The sequence below is a fragment of the Pelmatolapia mariae genome, linkage group LG1 (assembly GCF_036321145.2).
Source record: "Pelmatolapia mariae isolate MD_Pm_ZW linkage group LG1, Pm_UMD_F_2, whole genome shotgun sequence".
Lineage (NCBI taxonomy): Eukaryota > Metazoa > Chordata > Actinopteri > Cichliformes > Cichlidae > Pelmatolapia > Pelmatolapia mariae.
In genome coordinates, this window is record NC_086227.1 from 38743131 (window position 1) to 38766768 (window position 23638).

General features: G+C 42.2%; 1 protein-coding gene and 1 pseudogene across 2 annotated transcripts; one reads left to right on the forward strand and one right to left on the reverse strand.

Moving 5' to 3' along the window:
* The first annotated feature begins 4977 nt into the window (after positions 1–4977).
* Positions 4978–14829, forward strand: gpatch1 (G patch domain containing 1). 2 transcript variants are annotated; one of them, XM_063480594.1, is made up of 20 exons: positions 4978–5071; positions 6297–6431; positions 6824–6909; positions 7194–7354; positions 7475–7572; positions 8079–8137; positions 8270–8512; positions 8588–8735; positions 9078–9157; positions 9238–9454; positions 9650–9946; positions 11369–11547; positions 11635–11762; positions 11856–11944; positions 12786–12988; positions 13066–13444; positions 13544–13621; positions 13943–14058; positions 14141–14256; positions 14694–14829. In XM_063480594.1, exons 1-20 carry the CDS (start codon positions 5002–5004, stop codon positions 14725–14727), a joined length of 2916 nt encoding a protein of 971 aa, XP_063336664.1. In that variant the 5' UTR covers positions 4978–5001; the 3' UTR covers positions 14728–14829. The 2 variants fall into 2 exon arrangements, with proteins under 2 accessions (XP_063336664.1, XP_063336671.1); XM_063480601.1 differs by having other exon boundaries at positions 13547–13621.
* Positions 14830–15915: 1086 nt separating this feature from the next.
* LOC134627419 (uncharacterized) lies at positions 15916–23080 on the reverse strand (annotated as a pseudogene).
* Between the last annotated feature and the right edge of the window lie 558 nt (positions 23081–23638).

The window sequence follows — 23638 nt, forward strand, 5'->3', positions numbered from 1 at the left end:
TATGCATTTGAAGCCGTTATCTTGGGAAACTATGAAGCCATGGTTAATGTTTGTATGTGTCTTCTGGAGATAGGAACAACTTTTCCCTCACTGATCATCAGACTTTTGGGGAGTGTAACCTTGGTGCCTCGACGCGGTGCCTCCTGGTGTGGATTTTCCATCTCTGACCTGTTAATGCATCACATTTACAAGCTGAGTTCATCCTGCAAGTGAAAGTATAAATTATAAAAATATATATTTCTGTCATTTATTTCAATGTGAGTGTGCAGAGTAAACCCAGCTGTGAGACAAACCCGTGACCTGCAGGCAGACACTGACACCTAGTGGCCCAAAGGAGGAACGGACTCGTTAAGTCAACAGGCTGAGGTCTCCAAAACTATTCAAGGTCAGGTTAAAAGTTTATTTTTTTCTATGATAATTCTTATCCAAGCATAGTTCTTTCAATGATTTATTTAAAGAGTGGATTTGGAACACTTTTAAAGAAAATATTTGGGGAATTCAATTTTTGAAGTTTCTATATGACAAATTAACGTTTATGTTATCTTCATTGTATTGGAAGATCTTTGTGCGAGTATATTTAGGGTCGTCATTTGAGGAGAAATATTATTTTAGTGCATACAGCCATGTGTGAAGTAACCACCGGACACCAGCTCCTCGCTCAGGACATGTTTGAGGTCAGTCCTGCTTTCTTCTTTTCTTTTTCTTTACTTTTGTGCTCCTCTCTGTGACGTCACTCTGCATCTTTCTGTGTTTGCTTGTGTCTCCTTGTTGCTGTTTTCCATTATGGTTCCACTCGCCCAGTATATCAGCTCAAGTCAGGCTGACTTCAGATGCCAGGCTGGGGTCATTATAGTTCACTCAACCTCAGTAAAAACTGACAAAAAATAGATTAAAAGCTATCTCTCTGACAGACTGGTGACCTGTACAGGGTGTACCCCACCTCTCGGCCTATGGCAGCTGGAATAGGGTCCATGCGCCCCCACCTCACCCCACAACTCTGAATTTGATAAGCAGATGGGGATGGATGGACAGACACATGGACACAAAGATATTGTGTCAAACTCAAATGAAAAAATTTTATAATTTCAGTCCGTTTGGTGGTATTGATAAAGAATTTGTTCATGACTTTGAGTACCTTGCCCTTAAAGTTCTGTGTTCATATTGTAAAGTCCATATTCAGCATTTCCTAGTCAAATATACCGCTTATGATTAAAAAACTAGTAGAACTGAAAAATAACTGAAACTAAACTGTAGTGAAAATGAAAATGAAATATAAAATAACAACAGGGAACAAAACTGCAATGACTCTGATGTCCCGGCTCTACCTCGGCTCTGTCCAGGCTCTTTTCTGATAACCTGGTTCTTTTGTGGCTCTGTTCCTGTGCCGTCATGGTTCTGAGTCCACACAGCTTCATCTTGCCCACAGATTTCACCACCAAACTGACCCTGTGTCCCCCCCACCCTGAGCTCGGTCCAGATTCAGTTAGTTTAAACCCCCTGAAGTTTAGCAGTTTGGTCAGGTTACAAAGAGCAGGGAGGCTCTGTGTTTTCTGTGCAGAGACGTGGGGGTCTCAGATTTGGATCTTTACAGGGTCTTGGCTTTCTGCTGAGCAAGGCGTTTGGCTTTTGTCAAGAGCGTGGGGTTTTATGGATCACTGAGGGGGTGTGAGTGATTTCAGGCTCAAAGAAAACAAATGACAAACTGCTGTGAGCTTTGGATGGACATTCGATAGCCAACACTTCAGCTCCTCCGAGGCTGCAGAGGAAATTACACAGTTCAGTAAGAAACAATAAATCTGGTTGTTTTATCAACAAACCAAACAATAAGAAGAAAAGACAACTAAAGCAAGCACTTGATAGCAAACAAGGGAGAAACCACCTTCTTCATTAAACACATTACATCTAATGACATTTCAGACAGGAATATTTATTTCCAGTAAAGAAACAGAATCATAGTGAACTAGAAGAAAAAATGTTGTCACTGTAAAAGTTTGTCTCACACTAACGACTTTAAGTCCTTAGTTATTTTGTTAGACTTTAAGATATTAGACTTTATTTTAATAATAAGTATATGTTTCAATATGTCTTATCTTGTCTTAAATGAATTCTATGAAATATTTACAATTGTTATAATATATGTTGATTTGAAGGGAAGCTATATCTGCATAGATATCCTCACAACAGGGAAAGTGTCTCACATAAATATTTTACTAAAGTTTGAGTGAATGGCTGTATCCCAATTCAGGGTCTGCAGCCTTAAAGGCCTCATTTTAAGGCCGATTACGTCACAGCGACGCGACGAAGGCTGTCCCAATTCAAAGGCTGCTCGAAATGCGGCCCTCAAATGCGTCCTTCATTTCCCTGAATTTTAAGGATGTGGCGGAGTAGACTTCGTGGCCCAACATATCCCAGAATGCATAGCGCAGCGGTGGGTGTGGATAATTTTGCCGAAAAAAACGGTGGAAGCGGAGCTGCCAAAGAGTAAACTTTTAAAAGTAAGTACTGAATATTATGTCACTTATTTATGTGCAAATGTTTAATAATGAAGAACATTAAAACATTACTGTTGGCCACATGTCGGCAAAGTTATTTGCCATTAGCGATGTTTGTACTTTCAGCGTTTACTTTGTTTTAAAGCCTCTACTGTAAAATATACGCCGTCCAATAGTCGGCCTTAATCTTACAGAGAATGTGATGATTTTATGGATAATTAAAGTCAGTCATATATCCACAAACACAACAAGCTGAAAGTCAGTGATGCTGCTCGGTTTGCAGTCCTGAATATCACGGCACTATGGAACGCCAGGACTGCCATAATGAATGAATTAAATACACCATTAAATAATTAATTAAATGTGGCAATAATTAATTAAAATGGGAAATAATTAATTAAAATGGGAAATAATTAATTTAAAAAAATGTTGACACATTTAATTAATTCATTATTGACAATTTAACTAATTATTTATTTAGTTCACATTTTAATTAATTATTGCCACATTTAAATAATTTTTTAATGGTGTATTTAATTAATTCATTATGGCAGTCCTGGCGTTCCATACGGCACAAGCAGGATTCACTGCACTGTTAATGTTCGCTATGTTATATTGCTGCCTCTGTTCGGTGGTGTCGAGCCAAACGGACTTTAACGTGTGTTTGAACGAGCTGACGGTTCACTCGTTAAGCTGAAAGAAAGATGCTTTAATCACAGGAGTCACACATGTGTCCACTGGACATCTGGAACTCTTCTTGTTTAGCACTCGTAATAACACAAACACTAAATCCTCCTTCTCTTGTGCTGTTTTGTAGCAGTGTGTACACCTGAGACTGTCACCTGTCTGTCTGTCCTGCACTCTCTCTCTGTTTCTTTCTCTCTGATTGTGGAATAAAAGTATGAACATGTATTTATAAGTTACACTTGTGTTTGAATCCTGCAGCTTATCACACATTTGATTTCCTTGTGTGACAACTGCAAGTGTCCTGAGTGAGGACAGACTGAGGGACCCACTGCTGCACATCATCTGTGAGGCTTTGCACCCCTGATGATCCACCAGGACAAACTCAGCAGTGTGTAAGGAAGAGGAGGAGGAAGAGCCAGCAGCAGCTGACAGATGGAGAGAATAGACAGACTGTTCCCTGTTTGTGAAGGACTGGTAGAAAAGTTTAACATATCTAATTGTCTGTCCTGAATCAGTCTTATTAGGTAATGTTCAAATAATGTTATCATCCCAGTGTTTTCAGTGTGGGAGAAAGTACTCAGGGCCTTCAAGTTACACACTATGAAAGGCAGCAACAAGTTTAATATTCAGAAACCTAAAGTATGTATCAGCAGCAGAATGGAGCTAAAAATAAATGTTTGTTTCAGTTCTATGAAGCTTTGAGTATTTTGGATTAGTAGCACTGCTGTGTTTGTTGCATCATATTGTTGTAATTGTTTATATGCTGTATATATGCTGAGCTAAGTTGATCTATAGTGTTACATCATATTCTATAAGGATGTTATGTGTTTGTTTACTTTCTGCCCAGTTTGACCCATTTAGCAGAAGTCAGCCTGTTTAAGGCTCTGATATCTATTCTGTATGACTTAAAGCAGTTATGACATGGTCTGATTTTCTCACCCAATAAAGGAATATTTCATATATCAGTCTACTCTTCATTGTATCAGAAACAGTTTTCACAGCTCGTACATTTGCTTTTTACACATATATGTAAACATTGAGCCAAATTTAGTAATGCCAACATATTAAAAGAACAATATTTGTCTCTTATATATAATACATCTATATATACACTGTCAAAGATACTTGTCTTTGAGTGAAAATTTAAGGTGATAGGACATATAAATAAATGCAACTTGAATCTTTGCTGAAGCTCAGTATTAGACACGGAGTTCAAACTCACTGCTGTAATGATTAATAATGATTAATATAATAACTATAATATTGGCCATATTATATTTACATTACCAAAGTGAGATGACTTTAGTCTCATGAACAACATTAGCTAATTGTTATTTACTAACTAATCTTAAAATGACTGTTCAGTACAGAAATGAAGCCCAACAATCATGTTTTACAGTCCTGTGGTCTCAGCCTCAGATACTTATCAAATCACACAAAGCTCTTGTAGAAACAAATGAACAAAATATGTTCTCCTTCATTTCTGTCAAACAATGCTGTACTTCCAGCTGTTAGTATCATGATTGCTAGGCAACCTGGGCAGCGCGACGGAGGCTAGACCGTCCCATTTCACAAGCCTACAAGCCTCGCACTTCCGGCCTTAGCGGTCTTTGAGTACGCGGCCCTTGAGGACCGTTAAGGCTGCGTACTTTAAGGCTGCAGACCCTGAATTGGGATACAGCCCATGTAGTTACAGCTGATGTAGTTATTTATAGCTAACGCAAGGTGTCGCTATTTCCCCAACTATTGTTGTAAAGCGCTAAAGTACACTTCACAAAGTTTGTCCTTTTGCAGATACCGTAAATGGAGTAAAAAACAAATCATGGCGTCCGACAGCGACAGCGATGAGGATTTTGTGACTTACGGGACTCCTTTGGAACCTTTGGAAGAAGGTGGGGTGAATTTTATGATCTCGGTCATCTGTTTACTTGCATTTAAAAAATCTCCCAGGTGTTTAATGCAAAGCGTTACGAGCTGCGCCGTTCGCAGCGCTACTTCACTGAGTTCAGCTAACGAGCAGCTAGCTAAGCGCAATCATAGCCTCCTAGTTTGTAACCCAGACCTCACTCAAAAATCCTTTATGTTTATGTTGCTGATTAAAGTAGTTGAACATAATTACTGAATACAGTGCCATTTCTCATCTCTAAAGTTTCAGCACTATCAGGTCTTCAGTTCGGCCTCAAAGTTGTAGTGAAAGCTGCCATTTATTTTTTCCCATTCAAATCTGAAGCTGCAGTTTGTGATTTGTGTACTTACCCCGGGAAAGACTATACTGTCGCGTTGTGTGTCTTAAATATCGTTACCAGATGTAGATTATTTATATATATTTTTAGTGTATTTACTGCGGGAAAACAAAAACAAGAATATCCGTAAATGTCGTTACTAGTTGGAGAAAAAAAGAAATTCATGTCTCATCATGTTTTAATTGTATTACACAGACTCTGTGATGTAGTGGTTAACTCATAGCGCAGTGTGAGCCTACCCTGGGCTCCGGTGGTGGACCCGCTGGGCTGTGAGCGCGGGTCCCACTGAAGGATATCGGACCTTCCAGCCACCCTCATAAAGTCTTTTTCTGACTGTTTGGTCAGAAACATGCAAACGGGTAACCAGCTGAAGGTCATCTTATAGCAGAGCTCATCCTGCTCCTCACACAAAGGAGCAGATGCCCATCTTGCTGCTGGGTGATGACCTTCTACGGCTCCATCTCCTGGTGTCTCCTCCACATTCTTGAGACAAAGCAAACCTCCTTGATACTCATGGACGAGCCATCCTGGAGGAGCTGGACTACCTGTGCAACCCAAATAGGATACAGACACCATCTCAGGCTGCCAGCAGTGACAAGTGGTGATCATTGGTGACACTAGCAAAAGAAAAAGGAGAGAAAACTCAGTGAGGAGAGAAAAGGAGAGAGCAATGGACTGTGCCCTCATCTGCTTTTTGGGGGGTTGTCTTGTGGTTGCCTTTGCTTCCTTTTTGACCAGTGTATAAATAAGCAATAAATTACTTCCAAATCCTTATAGTTTATTACAACCTCGGTTTTGTACAGAATTGACAACAATTTTAAATATTTTCCCATTTCAATGTTTACCATTTAAAAATTTCTGTGTGTTTTCACAGACGAGCCGCTGAAGAAGCCCGTCCCGCTCCACGATCAGACAGTCAAAGATGAGAAGGGACGATATAAGAGGTTCCACGGAGCGTTCACTGGAGGCTTTTCAGCCGGATACTTCAACACTGTCGGCTCAAAAGAAGGTGAGACACCTCCTGTAGAGTTCACACATATATTAGTTAATGTGATATTTATGGAGCGCTGCATGCAGACGTGTAAGGGGAGGTGCCGTCCCCTCATCGTAAAGCTAACAGTGTTTGATTCAGTCCAGCCAATGATTTTGAAGTTGGCTTTAGAGCAGACCTGGACTTTGCACCTTGGTTTTCTGTTTTTAGACTTTCTGGTAATTCGGTAGACTGACTGCTTTGTAGCTGCGTGTTGTTTTCTTTTTTTTTGTCCTCCACTTTTCTTCCATGTTGCGATGCTGGTGTGCGTCACAGATGTTGTTCTGCAAACAGTGAAGCCATTTTTTTCAGCTCAAGCATTTTAATTTTGATTCCATATCTTGCCATTTGGCGTCCCCGTGTCTTTTTAGGCTGGACCCCGTCAGCCTTTGTGTCGTCACGGCAACAGAAAGCTGAGAAACACCATGCCAGGCCAGAAGATTTCATGGATGAGGAGGTACAACCACCCACAGAGAGGGGGAGGTTTTTTATTCACATGTAAAAAAGAATCTGGGACTTTATCCAAATAACATCAAATACCCTAAAATATCAAATATAAGCTTCTGTCAGAGCAGCTGTCTGATGTCTGGAAATCATCTAAAGCTGATGTTATAGTTTTTACGCTGCAGCGTTTGAGTGCTTGGTCTTTCCGGTATGCAGAACATGTTTCAGAAGAGACGTGAGGAGGTTTGAGGTTCAGGTTTAGTGGAGCTGATGCAGATCGTTGTTGTTGTTTGTCAGGATTTCAGCGAACACGGCATCGCTCCCAGAGAGATCACCACCAGTCAGGAGTTCTCGTCCAGCCGCAGAGACGAGGCGGGAGAGAAGGCGAGAGCCGTCAGCGCTCAGGCGGCTCTGATCCCCGGAGACACGCTGCTGGAGGAGCTGATCGCACCTGCCAGGTAACTGCTGCCACACCCACATCCCACCAACTGCTTCTGCAGCACCGCCGGGTCCATCCTTCACTCTTTAATGGCTTGCAGTGTGAATTTGCTCTGAGGTGTGTTTGTTTTGTCTCTCAGGTCTTCCATCGGGGTGGAGCTGCTGATGAAGATGGGCTGGAAGGAAGGTCAGGGCGTCGGGCCTCGTGTGAAGAGGAAAGCTCGCAGGCAGCAGATGGGTAAGTGTGTCATTTTTACAGGCACAAGGTTGCTGGACCAATCAGAGAAATTCAGGAGTTTGTAAGAGGTAAAATGATCCCTGTGACACTTGACTTAGGGGCGTTTTCACACCTGTAGTTTGCTCACTGTGATCTGATTCACGTGAGTTCGGAGACTTGAAGCTTTTTCCCATCTTTGGTTTCTTTTCACACAGAATAAACTGTGTCAGTAAAAACCATGTGAGGACATTCACTCTGAGGCTGCTGATGAGGAGGTGGAGTTAGATTTGGTGTCTTGGATCATTTAAAACCAGAACTTGAAAAAATGAAATACTGAATCAGTCCACTCAGCGTCTCGAGTGAAGATTCGCAGCAGCTTTGATATTTAAGAATTTCAAGTTTGATGCGTTTTTTTAAATTCTGTTTTTCCTACTTCATCTTATGCTGTGTTTCATTTCAGCATGAATCTTGTATCTGTCTGGTGTTAGTTATAATGTATGAATACTGACACTTTGTCCTCCTGGCAGACGGTGGAGGTAAAGTTTATGGCTGCACGCTGCCCCCTGCTGGTTCGGAGGAATCGGAGGTGAGTGCGGCTGCTTAGACAGAATATTTTAACACAGAACCTGATGGAGGACGATCTAAACTGAATCTGAAATTCATAATGCATGCTGCATATTTTTACCTGTGCGTGCATGAAATCTCTCTGCCTCATCAGGACGACGACGAGGAGTTTGCTCCAGAGAACGTGACCTTTGCCCCGAAGGATGTAACTCCGGTGGACTTCAACCCTAGGTTGGGAGTTCAGGGTTTGGGGTACCGCGGTCTGGACCCGAGCCTGGCGTTGCTGGGTCACGGCACGGCTGAACACATCGATCTGTTTAAACCTCAGTCTGAGACGAGGAATCGCCTGTTTGGAGACACAAAGAGCAGCTCGAGGAGAGGAGGAGTGGTCGGACAGGTGAGCCCACAAAACCCAGAAGTGTTTTTTCTTTTTTAAATACAAAGTGTTTGGCTGCTGACCTTTGACCTGCAGGCCTTTGGCGTGGGTGCGTTAGAGGATGACGATGAAGACGTGTACCACAGAGACTCCATGTCCAGATACGACACAATCCTGGGAGAAGAGGAGCCGGGCGACGGCCTGTACGGCTGGACGGCCCCACAGCAGTACACTAAGAAGAAAGGTAATGCTCCTGGGAAACATGGAAAGTTCCAGGCATTTTTTAAACCAGTCATTAAGCTTTTTCACACAGAGAAGCTCTTTGTCAGGCGGCCTTATTTTAGAGCAGAGAAATCATTTTTAATACTTTCTCCACCAGAGAGGCGTGTTTTCTAGTTTTTTAATTATTAAAGAATAATCTCAGGTTTTTTTGTCTTCTGTATTTCCCACTAATATTTATTGTTCCTTTATTTTTAGTATATTTCTATAAAAAATTTAATCTTTGTTGTGTCCATGAAAAACTGAAATTAAAGCATTCATTCATTCATTCAGATGGAAAATTATTTGGATTTTTTTTTGCTTCCAGACAGAAGTAAAGATGCTTCGTACCTCGGAAAAATCCTGGAAGGATTCACTCTGGCACAGAAACCCCTCGAGGAAAAAACAGTGAGGAGCTTCAAAATATCTGATCGTGTGTCCCCATCAGTACCTGGACACAGCCTTCATGCCTCTGTATCTCTCCGTAGGTCTTCCCGCCTCCCTGTCTGCCTCGCGATTATCGTCCAGTCCATCATTTCCGTCCTTCGGTCGATGTTTCACATCTTTCCGGGGTCAGCCCCGCGTTGGCCGAGGCTCTCCGGGTGTCCAAAGGCCACATGGTCAAAGAGGAGCCCCAGCAAGCAGGACGCCACCAGCTGGACTCTGGCCAGAGGAGGGCGCTGCTGGGAGAGGACGCCCTGCAAGGTAAGAGATGGCTGAAAAATGAAGCAATCACAGAAGTGCAAAAAACAACAAATGAGGAAAATTAAAAAGGGTTGAAACTATATGTAGTTTTTCTAGATTAATTAAAAATGTAGGATAATCAGGACATCGTGTCCCATTCTGATGGCAAGTGCGTTAATGCTGCTGGTGATGTTTTCCCAACTTCATCCCGATCAGGTCCCAGTTCGGTCATGGAGCTGCTGAGGCCCGAGGACAGGCAGCGCCTGCTCAGCTTCCGCAACTCCTCTAACCCGCCCTCGGCCAAAACCTCCACCCCCGTCTCCAGTCATGCCTCGCAGACATCAGGGAAGTCGGCACAAGTGCTGCCTGCCTCCTCCGGCCTCCAGCAGGAGGCTCTGGCAGCGTGGAGAGGCATCCAAACATCGTCACAGACCTTCAAACCATTTGAGAAAAACCCCAGCAAGCAGGCACGCTACGAACTCTACCTGAGCCGTCTCAAGCAGGGAGACAATGGTACGAGGCTCCGCCCTGCAGGTCCCATCATGCACTGCAGGATCTTTTGATATAGTTGGTACAGTTTTAGTTAAACCACAAAAACCATCATTAACCCTCTGGGGTCGACGAACGTGCCGGCGCGTCAAAATCACATGACCAATTTAAGACGACACAGCTACAAGATGCAGCGACTCCATTTCAACTTGGGTCGAAAGTGCGGACTTCAAACTACATACCAGTTTTTGAATTGTGTCGATGGGCCACGTAAAACCAGAGTTATGATAAAAAATACACGCAATGTTTTTTTCTGAACAAAACAGTGGCGTTTACAGCGGGAAGAACGGTGAAAACTGCGTTTTCCACAGACAGCGCTAGCAAACACTCTCCACTTACGAGTGAAAAAAGAAAAAACACCCCTTCCCTATTGGTGTTAAAGTTTACCATGTCAGCCAATCAAAAAAATGATATGGTAATATATGGCACTTGGTTGTTTAGGGAGAAGGGGAAGTTTTAGGAGCGACACCCGTGAGAGAAAGCGGGTGAGTGAAAGAAAGAGAGAGAGAGTTTTCATATGTGAGACATTAGTGACGTTTAGCGTGTTTGGTGGCTGTAGTTAGTGTGTTGTGTAGTTATTGCTTTGTATTGTGTGTCAGTTAGACTGCTGAATTTCACATTTGCTCCAAAAAAGCCACCAAAGGCAGATTCCAGTGTAAACGCTGTTCCCACATGGAAAACAGGACTGACAAACCTCCTGCTTGTCCGACCTGCAAGTTTTATCCCTGTGCTGTTCTCCTCTGTCCTATACTGAACACAAACAATTTTTTTGGACTGGCACAAATAATTTGTATGCCTTCTTATTTGATGCAGAACACCTGATTGTTCTGTAAATAGATTTAAATGGTTATATAAAAAACGCCTGAGGCCTTGGCTGCATTTTTAGGTAAATAGTACCACATAACTTTGTTGTTTGCAAAACTTGTGCATAATGTTTAGAAATGTACAATTTCTATTTGCATTTCAAGTTATGAAAATGATTCGTTAAACATGTTTGTGGGTTTTACAGTAAAAAATATAACCTTTTTCTACTCGGATTTTGAATTTTTTGTCTGAATTTAGATCATTCATTCTAATATATTATGCCAAAATGAAAAAATAACTCAAATTTCAGATATTTGAGGTTGTGCTGAAAATAATGATACCAAACAAGGCAAGATAAACAGTTTTTAAAGGTGAAATATAGAGGTAAAATCAAAAGTAGTCAAAAACGGCCAATTATACCCTGGACCCCAGAGGGTTAATGCTCCTACGTGTGTGAGTACGTGCGTATATGTGATTACTGGCTAACACAGATGCTGGATAATGGACCGAAAGGCTTTAAAAGCTCCCACATTAGAGACCACCTGGATATTAAAATGTAAAAATCTTCTGTGTGTCCCTCAGACGCTCTGGAGCAGAGTCTAGACCCGGGAATGACAGAGTGGGAGCGCAGCCGGGAGAGGGAGGAGTTTGTCCGAGCTTCTATCTTGTACCGGCCCACCTCCTCCTCGCTGTCCTCCCGCTTCACCAGAGCCAAAGACCAGGAGGACGATGACAGCGTGGAGGTCAGCCGGGACCAAGAGGTAGGACGCCACCTGGTGCTGTAAAAAGCCACACCCCTACACTGCAGGTAAGCTCAGGAGTCATTGATGCTTTCTTTTGGTTGTCAGGGAGACCTGGATGACAAACAGTCTGCAGTAAAGATGAAGATGTTTGGAAAACTGACCAGAGAAACGTTCGAGTGGTATCCTGACAAACTGCTCTGCAAAAGATTCAACGTGCCCGACCCCTACCCCGGGTACGGCACACAGATCAGACTGAATCGGCTCTAAACAGAACGTCGAGGTTAAAACTGTGCTGAGCTAAAGTCTCACTGTGATTGGTCCTGCAGGTCCGGTATTGTGGGTCTGCCCAAAGTGAAGAGAGACAAGTTTTCAGTCTTCAATTTCCTGACTGTGACTGAGAGCAGAGAGGCTGCAGGTAACTTCATTCACACACAGGAGGCGCTAAAGAGTTTTAACAGGCTTTCACACAGCAGTAGAATATTCTGTAAGAGAACTTTAAGCCATTTTTCTTGTTTCTTTAACTTAAAAGCTTGTTTAAATCCATGTTGTCTTTACTGCCACCTACAGCACCCACCTGTAATAATGCTCGGTATTATTTTAAACATAAAAGATGTTCTCAGGTTTGCTGAGAGGGAAGATCAGACCTTCAGTATCAACTTTTCCCCGCTTGGCTTGTTTCTGTCGGCCACACGAGCAGCTGTCAGTGCACAAAGCAGTTAAACAGTGTTAGCTTTGACAGCGAGACGTGAGCGAGCTCCCAAGCTCCGCTTACGTATCGATGAGCCAAAGCGAGTAAATGGTTTCTGACTGCAGCAGCAGCTTTATCACATCCTGCCCTGTCACAGTCACACTAAACATCAATAAAGTAGACAGATTTTTTTTTCAGCACAAATGAAAGTTAAATGTGTTGAGAACCGATCGGTGTTTTAAAACTGATCCAAATTCATTGTTATCAAAGAATATCTCAGTGTGACTGAAGAGTTATGTAAGAATTTATTTAAATGTTTTAAGGGTTAAATCTGCTGTTCCTCAGACTGAGGTTTGTTAACCAATCAGGATTTATTTAGGATAAAAAAAGTAAAGACAGGAAAACTGAAGTGATTGCTTTTATTAAATTGATACTTTGTTTCCGTTTAGTTTTTCCTCTTTGAATTTAAGTTTCTTTGTAGCCTTAACACCAAATTTGATGTTTTCTTAGTTTCAGTTTAACACCACAGTGTTTGTGCTCACGGATAATGCTCATAATTTCTCTTCAGCACCTCCAAAACCTCCAGAATCCGGGAAGAAGTCCAGGTGGGATGTCTCTGAGCAGAAGGTGGAGAAGAAGAAGGAGGACCCGCTGGGTGAGCTTCTCAGTGCTGCACGCAACCAGACTGAGACCAAAGTGGAGCACACCCCCACACCTGCTTTACCTGCCTCAGTCAGCAGCAGCGATCAGGCTCCAGGAAGCAAACCGGAGGTAGTGAAAGAGCAAAGTCTCCAAACCAGCAGGCGAGGAAGTCCTTAAATCTAAAGAGTTTATCCTTTCTTCTACAGATAAAGTCATCAGAGCAGCAGAGCCCAGAGCAGAAGAAAGAAGGTGATGAAGAAGAGGAGGAGGAAGAGGAGAGCAGGCCTCCCATGGATCTGTTTAAGGCCATCTTTGCCAGCTCCTCTGATGAGAAGTCCTCCTCTTCATCAGAGGGGGAGAGCAGCGATGAGGAGGACGAAAAGGAGACAAAGGAGGATGAAGGAAAAATAGACTCGGAGCCACTGAACCTCTTCAGCATCCCCTCCTCCTCAGCCGCCACCTCCTCCTCCTCAGCCGCCACCTCCTCCTCCTCAGCCGCCACCTCCTCCTCCTCCTCAGCCGCCACCTCCTCCTCCTCAGCCGCCACCTCCTCCTCAGCCACCACCTCCTCCAGTCACCAAGCAGGTACTCTGAGTTTGCTGAATCACCTTAACCTTTCTTCTAATCTCACATCCCTGTCGAGCGTAACTCTGTTAACTCTTTTCCTCTCTGCTCCTTCAAAAGCAGCAGTTTCCACTCAGGCCTCCAAACAGGAAGAGGAGGAGTTTGGGCCGAAGCTGCCGCCTCCCTTGGCTGCTCTGAGTGAGTGTCACCCACCAGATCAACAACAGACAACTCAAGTTTATTCACCGTGACCCAGTTACATGGTTTCCCTTCCGTGGACATTGTTTTTATAGACACAGTAATCTCTCTGTAATCAGCTCAGCTGGGTTACATTTGTGTGAATCGATCTGCATTCAGTGTGTAGAACTAGAGCGCGTGTACATCGACGCTTTCACTCGTCTTCTTCTGCTTTTAGTCGGTCGACTAAAACCAAAGAAAATGACCAAACTTAAGTGCATCCTGCTTTGTAAAAGCGTTGCTGGAGGATTAATAACCTCTGCCTGTTGTTCCTGTGTTTAGTCAGAGGAGGCGCCACCTCCATCTGCCCTCCAATCAAGGAGGTTAAAACGGGCAAGAAGAGCAAAGAGAAGAAACACAAGAAAAAGAAGCATTACAAACACAAGAAGGAAAAGAAGGTAGAAAATGAAGAAAAAGGATCAAATCAGATAAAATGACTCCTTCCTCACGCTGAAGCTGTGACTTCTTTTTTCTTTACAGAAGAAGAAACACAAGAAGCACAAGCACAAAGAAACAGCCGAAGAAGAGCAAGGAGGAGAAGCCGGCGAGCAGGAAGGTGAAGGCGGACAGGTGTCGACAGACGAGCTGCTAAAAAGGTCAGAGGTCACCTGTCAGAGCATCGAAAGATGACCCTGATGGAATGGGAAATTAGTTTGTTTATTATAAAGTGCTGATGTAAGTCGGAAGCTGTGAATGCAAAACAATCATTATTAACAATATTTAGTTTTTTTCTCTCTTTTTTTTTAATGTTTCCACCAAAACTTTTTAAATCCATAATCCATCGCTCACTCACAGACACTCACTGCGTTCAATTAAGAACATAATTAATTTTTATCTGCTCTTCTGTTTCTGATATCATTTTTATTTATCAGAGATCTCTTAGAGGGGTAATAATCTGGTATCTGGGGAGTGTTGTGTTTAAGTTTAGTAAACAGATGCTTTTATTTTTAAAAACTGAATTTAGTGTTTTATGCCAAGCTCCTTGAACCGTCTTCTTCACCGTCTCTGTGTGTGTTTGTGTCTTCTCTTCCAGACTAAAGAGCATCCGCTCCCATCAGATGTGGTGAATCAGTTGGAAGTCTGTCCTCTGTGAGGACCGTCAGTCAGCTGATTGTTTCACCTGACAGATTACCTGCTGTGTAGTTTTAGGTGATAAAATAAAATCTTTAAACCAAGTGTTCTGTATTTACTGACCTGCTGAGAAACATTACACAAAAAATTGACATTTTGAAGCGATTTTAAGTGAAGAACTGTCACTTAAAGGAGGTAGACATGTCACTGTCTCAGTCTGCAATCGATGAATGGAAACAAACGATGAAACCTTAGGTTACACTCGAGACCAAGAAGGCCAGATTAGATTTTGTCAGAAAAGACGTGTAACCACGATTACTATGGAGAAGGAAAGGAACAGCTGATTTGGGTTGCTATGGTAACATTCCTGCTGCCCAATATAGATTGCTTAGTTACCAGTTAGATTGTAAGAAGTTTATTGATATTGACACAAAGAGAAAACTCCAAAAAGAAAAAAGAAATTTGATCCTTTACAACTTTTGCTACATATTCTGATCATTTCAGAGACTTCTGTGTGTGACGTCGTTTAAGCTTGACATTGATATAATATTACAAACATTAATCCAAGATTACAGATTTGTAAGAAATGTGTTACAGATGAAAGTATGTCACAATTACTGGATTCCACATCTCAGATCTTGGTGACTTCAGACAGAAGCAGTTATATTTTATTTCATCTTTATTTAATCAGAAGGATAAATATCCTCATTTCCAAGAGAGACCTGGAGGAAGACGCAGCACAAACAAGCTTTTTTGTTAGCTTGTTTCACAGTTTGTTAATTTCTGTTAAATCTGTTGTGTAAATGTCACCTGTGACTTTGAGCTACACAGTCGACAGGTGAAAGTAAACAACGGACAAAAACAGTAATAAAAGAGTTTCATTATTCTATAAATTTTTATTGATCAATAACAAATAACATCAGATTACAATCTGATAGGAATAGCTATCAATAATCAGGATTTATTCATTTAAAATTATACTGTAAATCTATAGATTTAAAAAACAAACTGTTTCCCATTTTAGCTTATGCACCCAAAGCTGTGTAATATTCTAATAATGACTGATAGAAAATAGTTGATTTTCATCAGTTAATTCACACATGACAAGATACATGAACACCCAGAATCAGACTGCAGGATGATCTAAATAATTTCATCTCATCCACTGGAGCACACGAAGGGTTTTAACTTTCAGTTGAGGACAAAGCTTGGTATTTGACCATTGATGTTTTGGCCCTGAACATGAGCACGCCACAGATCATAGCGACGGCAGCAAGAAGACATCCAGCTTTGAAGACCAGGTTCAGGTTCATGGCGTTCCCTGGAAACAAGTGAAGATCAGTTTTAATTCAGCGTTTTCCAAAGTTAGTGACTAAAACAAAGCAGCCGACTCCGTTTCCATACCTGCGTTCCTGCTGATGTCTGCTGACCTCTTCAAGCGCAGGGGACCCTGGGAAATGAAGTGCTGTGCAGTCTGCATGACAGCCCCTCTCTTTCGGCGGTGGGAGTGGTAGTGAGCGTTTGACGTGGAGTTGATGCATCCCTGTGAGCACCTGGTGTTGGGGTTTCCTGCTTCACATACCATCACTGAACAGCTGATGTATACCTGAATGCAACAGAGCTCGCTGTGAGTCTACAGTTACTGTCTCCGGGGGCAAGAAGCAAAGCTGCAGTCAGAGTGAAACTTTTGGCTCTGCGTGTCACTCAACCTCAAATCTCTCGGTATCCAAGTGCTGCACGTGCATTAAAACATTCTGATGGAAGAACTGAATTTACATTAAGTGGACACCAAAGATTTAAATGGAGAACATTTATCTGAATTTCAGGAGCAAGACAACACCTCCATACACGCCCCTTTTGGTTCCCTGTCCGTGGCGAAACAAGCCATTTGTTCTTGTCTTCGTGCCCGGCCCGGGAGCCAGCCTCCTCTGAGCCATTACCTAATGTGAGGATGTGGTCCCAGCCAGTGAAATAACAATATTAATTCAATTCAATTTAATAAAACTTTATTGATCCTGAAGGTTGACCCCGAAGGAAATTGGGTTAAGGCTGCCGACCTTTGCCAGCGCCATCTTACCCTTCCAACCATACAGACATTACACAGCATCACATGGGGTAGACAGGTCAGAGAGGTATAACAATTGAAAATGCACAACACGAGGAAAGACGAGGAGAAAAAAGAACTCCCCCCAGACTGAGCTCCAACAGGGAGATCAGTTTGACAACAGAAAAAAACACCTCAGCACATGAATCATCACATCTCACAACATAGAAGACATAAGCTTCGAAGGCGTTTGGAGGGGGTGAGTGTAGGTCTGTGTCAGTGTACATGCGTATGTGTGCGTATGTGTGCGTGTGTGTTCCGTGTTCAGCCGAGAGAAAGTGTCCCTTCACTCGGTTAGGCAAAAGTCAACAATCTTCGGTCGACGCGGGTGACCTTGAAGGAGGAGGGAGAGAGTCATAACACAGTCTTGTTATCTAAGGAGAATTTGTTATTCCCATCAGCTTTTGCCTTGAGCATCCAGCTGGCACCAGGGGGACGCATGAGATGAAGATGGTAGTTGTTTTGGTTAGTGCAAACAAACTGCTTCCAATTTTACAGTTGGTTTCATGCCTACCTATTTTCGATGATGGAGTAGGTCGGGTGGTAGTTGGGGGTGTCATATGGCGAAGCTCTGCAGGACTCCACAAAAATCTCCGTGTTGTTGACTGTAGAGGAGGCATCTATCTCCACGTAAATCTTCTCTCCTACGTTATACTCCAGAGGGTATGAATTTGGATCAATCATTCTTTGGAAGTGGTTGTTGGGGTAGAACTCAAACTGGTAGGTGAACGTGCCGAAGCCTTTATCCCATACTGTGACGTTCTTCCTGTGTGCCGTGAAGCCCAACGCCACATTTCCCTTTTTTGGGTACTGGCAGTAGAACTCTACTTCCAGCTGGTGTTTCCTGGTGATCAAATCTGTGTTGTCATCTACTGTGGTGATTTCATTCTTAAAAATGAGGTTTTCATCATCTTCCTGTAGAGTAAAGAATATTGTTGTGTCTTCAATGTGAAAGTTCACCAAAAGAAAAACTAAAAGTGTGTGTGTGTTGACACAAATGACCCCTCGTTACCTCAATTTGAGTGCCGCAAGCATTGAGGGGGATGATGCCGATGACGTGAGTGCTGTTCGAGTATCTCTCCAGGCTGCAGAGGGTGTTGCTGGGTTCACTGAGACGCAGGTGATCCTCGTGGAGTCCACTGAAGGACAATTCGTCAATCAGTAAGTAAGTAAAAGTTTATTTATATAGTACTTTTCACAGACATATGTTACAAAGTGCTTCACAAGAGAGGTTCTACTCAAACCACTCTGCAGTATTGCCAGTATATCAAAACTTCTGGTCTTAAATATTTCAGAAAAATAAATGTTGAGATCAGAGTAGCCTTTAGACTCATTTTCCTCCTTCCTGACATCCAGGATAGCACACCTCATCTCAGACTGATAGACACCAGACCTGAGAAAAAAACATTAATGAACAATGACTTAACAACTTTACTATGGAGAGGATTTATAATTACCATCATTCACGTAGGCTGATTAGACTTGGGTCTGGTTACTTTCCAGTAAACAGATACACCGGTTTACCTGTTGTTTACCTGAATTAATCATGTTAAAGTTCAGTGTTGGTAGCTTTGTCATTATTTGTTTCAGATCCTTCTTTATTTACATTTTTCAGGCATGAGATGGTTTATTTTCTTAACACCTAACATAATGATAAGTAATTACATCATCTACTGGTCGCAGCAGATGGCCCCGCCCCTCCCCCAGCGTGGTTCTGCCAGAGGTTTCTTCTTCTTAAAAGGGGTTTTATTTTTCATTCCCACTGTCACCAAGTGCTAGCTCATAGAGGTTTATCTGATTTTGGGGTTTTTCTCTGTATTATTGTAGGGTCTTCACCTTACAATATAAAGCAGCTTGAGGTGGCTGTTGCTGTGATTTATTGCTATGTAAGTAAAACTGAATTGAACTGAACTTACTGTGAGGTTGGGCTGGCATGTGAGTGGGAATGTGTAATGCTTGGAAAGCTGGTTACACCCAGCCTGCAAGACAGGGAATGAGTCAGTTGATAGTTTTTGGTCCCCATACTAACTCCATCATCAAAGAAATGAATGAAAGGCTAACCCTGTCATGGATTCCACAGCAAAGCAGACTGGAAAGTGATCTCCCAGGTGACTCTTTAATGGCATCCACCGAAGGACAAACTCATCATGTGTGGTCCTGTGCTTGGTCAAATTCATTGGCCCGCTGATGATGATATCTTGTATTCTGTATGAAGGCAAAACAACCTCTGCATCACAGATTTGATCTTGCATGCGGAAATGTTGACAACGTTCTGCTGGTGAAATTTGGTCTCACTTACACTGAATATGATGCCCGGGCTTTGATTCGGATCTCTACCTATTTGTTGACCTCTGCTTGGATGTGTACTGCATTTGCAGGCATTGGGTGCAGAAACCTTGGGAGGTAGAGTCCCTCCTGGCATGAGGGAGCAGGTGGGTCAACTGGAGTTTTAAAAAAAGGAAAAAACTAGTAAGCAACCCTAATGAAAAAACAAGAATGTGGACAGAATAGGTGTCTGTGGATCAAAACAAAGCATATATTGAATAGAGCTGCTGATTCTTGGGTTGCAAAAGAATCCACTTAAGAAAATATTTGCAGCGTTCACTTAAGTTCTTAAGACAAACTAAAGTATTAAGTGTTGCTTTTCGAGACAGTTGTATGACTACTTTGATTAAAAGATTAAAAATATATCAAATGAGTTCATTGATAAAATTCAAAAATTGGTTCTGATCTATGACAGAGTAACTCTGAAGCTGAATAAATATTAAAAACAATAGCTGGTATGAACGTGTCAGCCCACTGCAGGCTGCACTGCACTGCATACTAATGAGTTTGAGTACAGCAGCAGCAGTACAAGAGAAATATTCCTTACCAAGAAAAGAGAACTGCAATGGTAGTTTACTGAGGGGAGGACCGGTGGCTCGCAGCTGTTGACTTGTGTTGGTCCATGAGGTTGTTTGATTGGTGTTGATGAAGGCCTGTCCTGTACAAAGATTGACTAACATGTACAGACAAATAGATTGAATAGTTTATTGATCACATAAACACATATACACATACACCAACAGAGAGCAACCGGCTACACCAAGCAAATAAATAAATAAAATAAAATATTAAAACATATGTCACTAGAGCTGTGTGAATGATAATCTAGCCTTGTGCTGAACTATCCCAAAATAAGCAATTAAATAAAAAAATGAAATAAGTAAATAACTGTAGTTCTTATGTAGTTATAACATGGTATGCTGGTATTAGTATAGTGGCATTTAAATATTAAACATATGCTGTAATTCATAATCAGATGGTAATGCAAAAACATGTATAACCTGTTATTTGTTCGTCTGACAGACTCGCGTGTGTTTACTTCTTCACTATTACAGAATCAGTATTTGAGTGTTCAGAGGCTGATAGCTTGACTCAAACAGGACGTTTACCTCAGGAATGGCAGAATGGCAATGTCTGGTGATCTGTTTGGTTCTCCTGTGTCGGATCTTTCTCCCAAATCGACAAGACTGTTCAATCTCCAGTTATTATTGTTGCTACCTTCAGCAAAGGACATCTTTTATTTACAGAATAAACTCATGACTTGTCATCTGCATCTTTTCAGCTTTAAACCAAAGTCAGTAATGCGACTACACCCACTAACACTGATGCTGATGATAAGGCAGCCTCAAAAATGATTTTTGTAGGTAAACCAGTGAATTTCAAAACATTTTGCCTTTGTAAATAATTTACTGTTTGTTTGTTTTTGCAACAAATTAAAAACAATCATATGGTTTAAATAAGACCGTAGCGGTCAAATGCAGGAAAAAGAAGAGAAATTATGAAATGAAATTAAAATGCTTTAGATGAAATTAAAACCTGAAGATCTTCATATTTAATTTTAGACATCTACAGTGAAAACATCTTTATATGTCCAGTATTCCCATGCAATGGTATCATTTGCTTTACTGATGGTGATAATTTGAAAAACTGCCCAGGTAACAGAGAGAAGACTATATATACATTTACACACACATAAAAGTCTTTTTCTACGCTTTAGTGCTTTCTGTCTCACGTTCACACTCATAACGGCTGCATGAGAGAGCAACTTGTCAGTCACTTGTCCAAGGACATTCAGCATGCACACTGGACCCACCAGGGATCGAACCCTGAACCTTACAATTAGAGCAGAAGAACAAGAGAAATGTGGAAGGACGGGTGTTGTCGCTGCTGGGGAATTCCCATGATGCACCGAGTGTTTCTCCTTCAGTCACCTTTTCACTCAGTATGTTTATACAACACTCTGCCTTTAATTATTAGTTACTATTATCTCTATCTCTCGTCCACTGTCATGATCCAGGTGAGTGTCTGGTATTTTTCTGCTAGCATCCTGTTTTCCTGTTTCCTTGTGGGTGGAGCTCTCTTTCCACACCTGTTCTGCTCACCTGTTATCCATTGGCAGCAATCATTGAGGCGATACTTAAGGCCACAACAGTCCTCCACTCTCTGCCAGTTTGCCAGCTACCTCGTGGTGGTAACCAGGCCTCGTTGCTTCTTGTTCATGCTTTGTATTTACTGTGATTTTAACTTACTCCTAACTCAACTGCTGCTCAATAATCTGGATACTGATCATTTCAGCAAGAGTCCCTGCATCACGCTACAACCTGCCCCTTGGAAATTATTCACCGCTCTCACCTGCCTGTCCTCCTGGACGCTCACACCTCTCGGACGCTACCCTCAGCTACCCTCAGCTACCCTCAGCTACCCTCACCTCAAACTCGCCAGCTGCAAACAAGCCTGCAAATTCAGAATCCATCTTTCCCCCAGTCCACTACGCTCAGAGCCTGATCACACTCCCTCTGTTTCAGCGTCTCCACATCAGAGACTCCCGCTACGTCCCCTCATCTTGTTACTTTGTGTCATTGTTCACACAATAAGGCTTTTTTCAATGTTTCAGCTTGTCTGCATTTGGATCCACTCCCACATACTTGCCTCCAGGCCCCCTTGACATCCACAGCATGTCTTTGTCTTGTCATCATCTGCTGATGAACAAGTGGTTGCAGCAGATGGCCGCCCCTCCTGAGTCTCATTCTACTGGAGGTTTCTTCCTGTTAAATGGGAGTTTGGCAACACTGGGAAAGAAAAAGTGTTTGCTCATAGAGGGTCTTATTTTTATTTTTTTGTCTTACTGTAGGGTTTATGCCTTGAGGAATTCTGTTGTGATTTGCTGCTATACGTGACAGCACTGAGCAGCTCCTTCAGTGGGAGACTGCGGCACCCACGGTGTGGGACGGAGAGATTTCGCAGGTCTTTCCTCCCCACTGCTGTCAGACTCCACAACAAAGACTTTAACTGATCATACACACACATCCACAAATGTGCAATAACACAAATGTGCAATAATCTTTCTGGCACCGTTGTATTTTTCACTCTGTTGTATATAGCATTTGTATTCTATTTTTATCCTATTGTATATTTTATTCTACTGTATATAGTATTCTATTTTTATTCTATTCTGTACAGTTGTGTACTGTATTTATTCTTATTTTATTTTATTCTAATTGTCCTTCATAACTTTTGCACTGTCCACTTCCTGCTGTGACAAAACAAATTTCCCACGTGTGGGACTAATAAAGGTCATCTTATCTTATCTTATCTTATATACACTGCCAGTCAAAGGTTTGGACACACCTTCTCATGTTTTCTTTATTTTCATGACTATTTGCATCGTAGATTATCACTGAAGGCATCAAAACTTTGATTGAACACATATATAATTATGTAGTAAACAAAAAGTGTGAAATAACTCAAAATATGTTTTATATTGTAGATCCTTGAAAATATCCACCCTTTGCTTTGATTACTGCTTTGCGCACTCTTGGCGTTCTCTCGATGAGCTTCATGAGGTCGTCACCTGAAACAGTTTCAGGTTTCCAACAGTCGTGAAGGAGCTCCCAGAGGTGCTGAGCACTCGGTGGCCCTTTTGCCTCCACTCTGCCCTTCCAAACCATCTCCACTGGGTTTAGGTCAGGTGACTGTGGAGGCCAGGCCACTCCATCACTCTCCTTCTTGGTCAAACAGCCCTCACACAGGCTGGAGGTGTTTTGGGGTCCTTGTCCTGTCCTGGCATGTTGCTGCAGGATGCTGTGGTGGCCATGCTGGTTCAGTGTGCCTCCAGTTTTGAATAAATTCCCAACAGTGACACCAGCAAAGCACCCCCACACCATCACACCTCCTGCTCCATGCTTCACAGTGGGAACCATGCATGTAGAGACCATCCGTTCACCTTTTATGGGTCACACAAAGACATGTCAGGTAGACCCAAAGGTCTCAAATTTGGACACATCAGACCAAAGCACAGATTTCCACTGGTCTCATTTCCACTCCTTGTGTTTCTTGGCTTTTCCTTAGTCGTGGTTTCTTAGCAGCTATTTGACCATAAAGGCCTGATTCACACAGTCTGCTCTGAACAGTTGATGTAGAGATGTGTCTGCTACTGGAGCTCTGTGTGGCATTTATATGGGCTCTAATCTGAGCTGCTATTAATTTGTGATTTCTGAGGCTGGTGACCTCAGCAGCAGAGATGACTCTTGGTCTTCCTTTCCTCATGTGAGCCAGTTTCCTTGTAGTGCTTGATGGTTTTTGGGACTGCACTTGGGGACACATTCAGAGTTTTGTCAAATATGTGCATATATCTCTAAGAAGATGAATATGATGGTGTAATGTAGTCATTTCCTGTAAATGGAAAGGGGAGGGACTACCTTTCTCAGATAAGAAAAGGAACTGAAAGCAGTAACTGACATGGAATTCCATTTTGTAGT

What these genes read in the sequence shown, in the direction of transcription:
- gpatch1 (XM_063480594.1), top strand. Translation starts at nt 5,002, where the DNA reads ATGGCGTCCGACAGCGACAGCGATGAGGATTTTGTGACTTACGGGACT. An exon ending in GCAGTACACTAAGAAGAAAG is followed by an intron (nt 8,736 to 9,077) that starts GTAATGCTCCTG and finishes TTTTGCTTCCAG; the next exon opens with ACAGAAGTAAAGATGCTTCG. An exon ending in AACACAAGAAGGAAAAGAAG is followed by an intron (nt 14,059 to 14,140) that starts GTAGAAAATGAA and finishes TTTTCTTTACAG; the next exon opens with AAGAAGAAACACAAGAAGCA.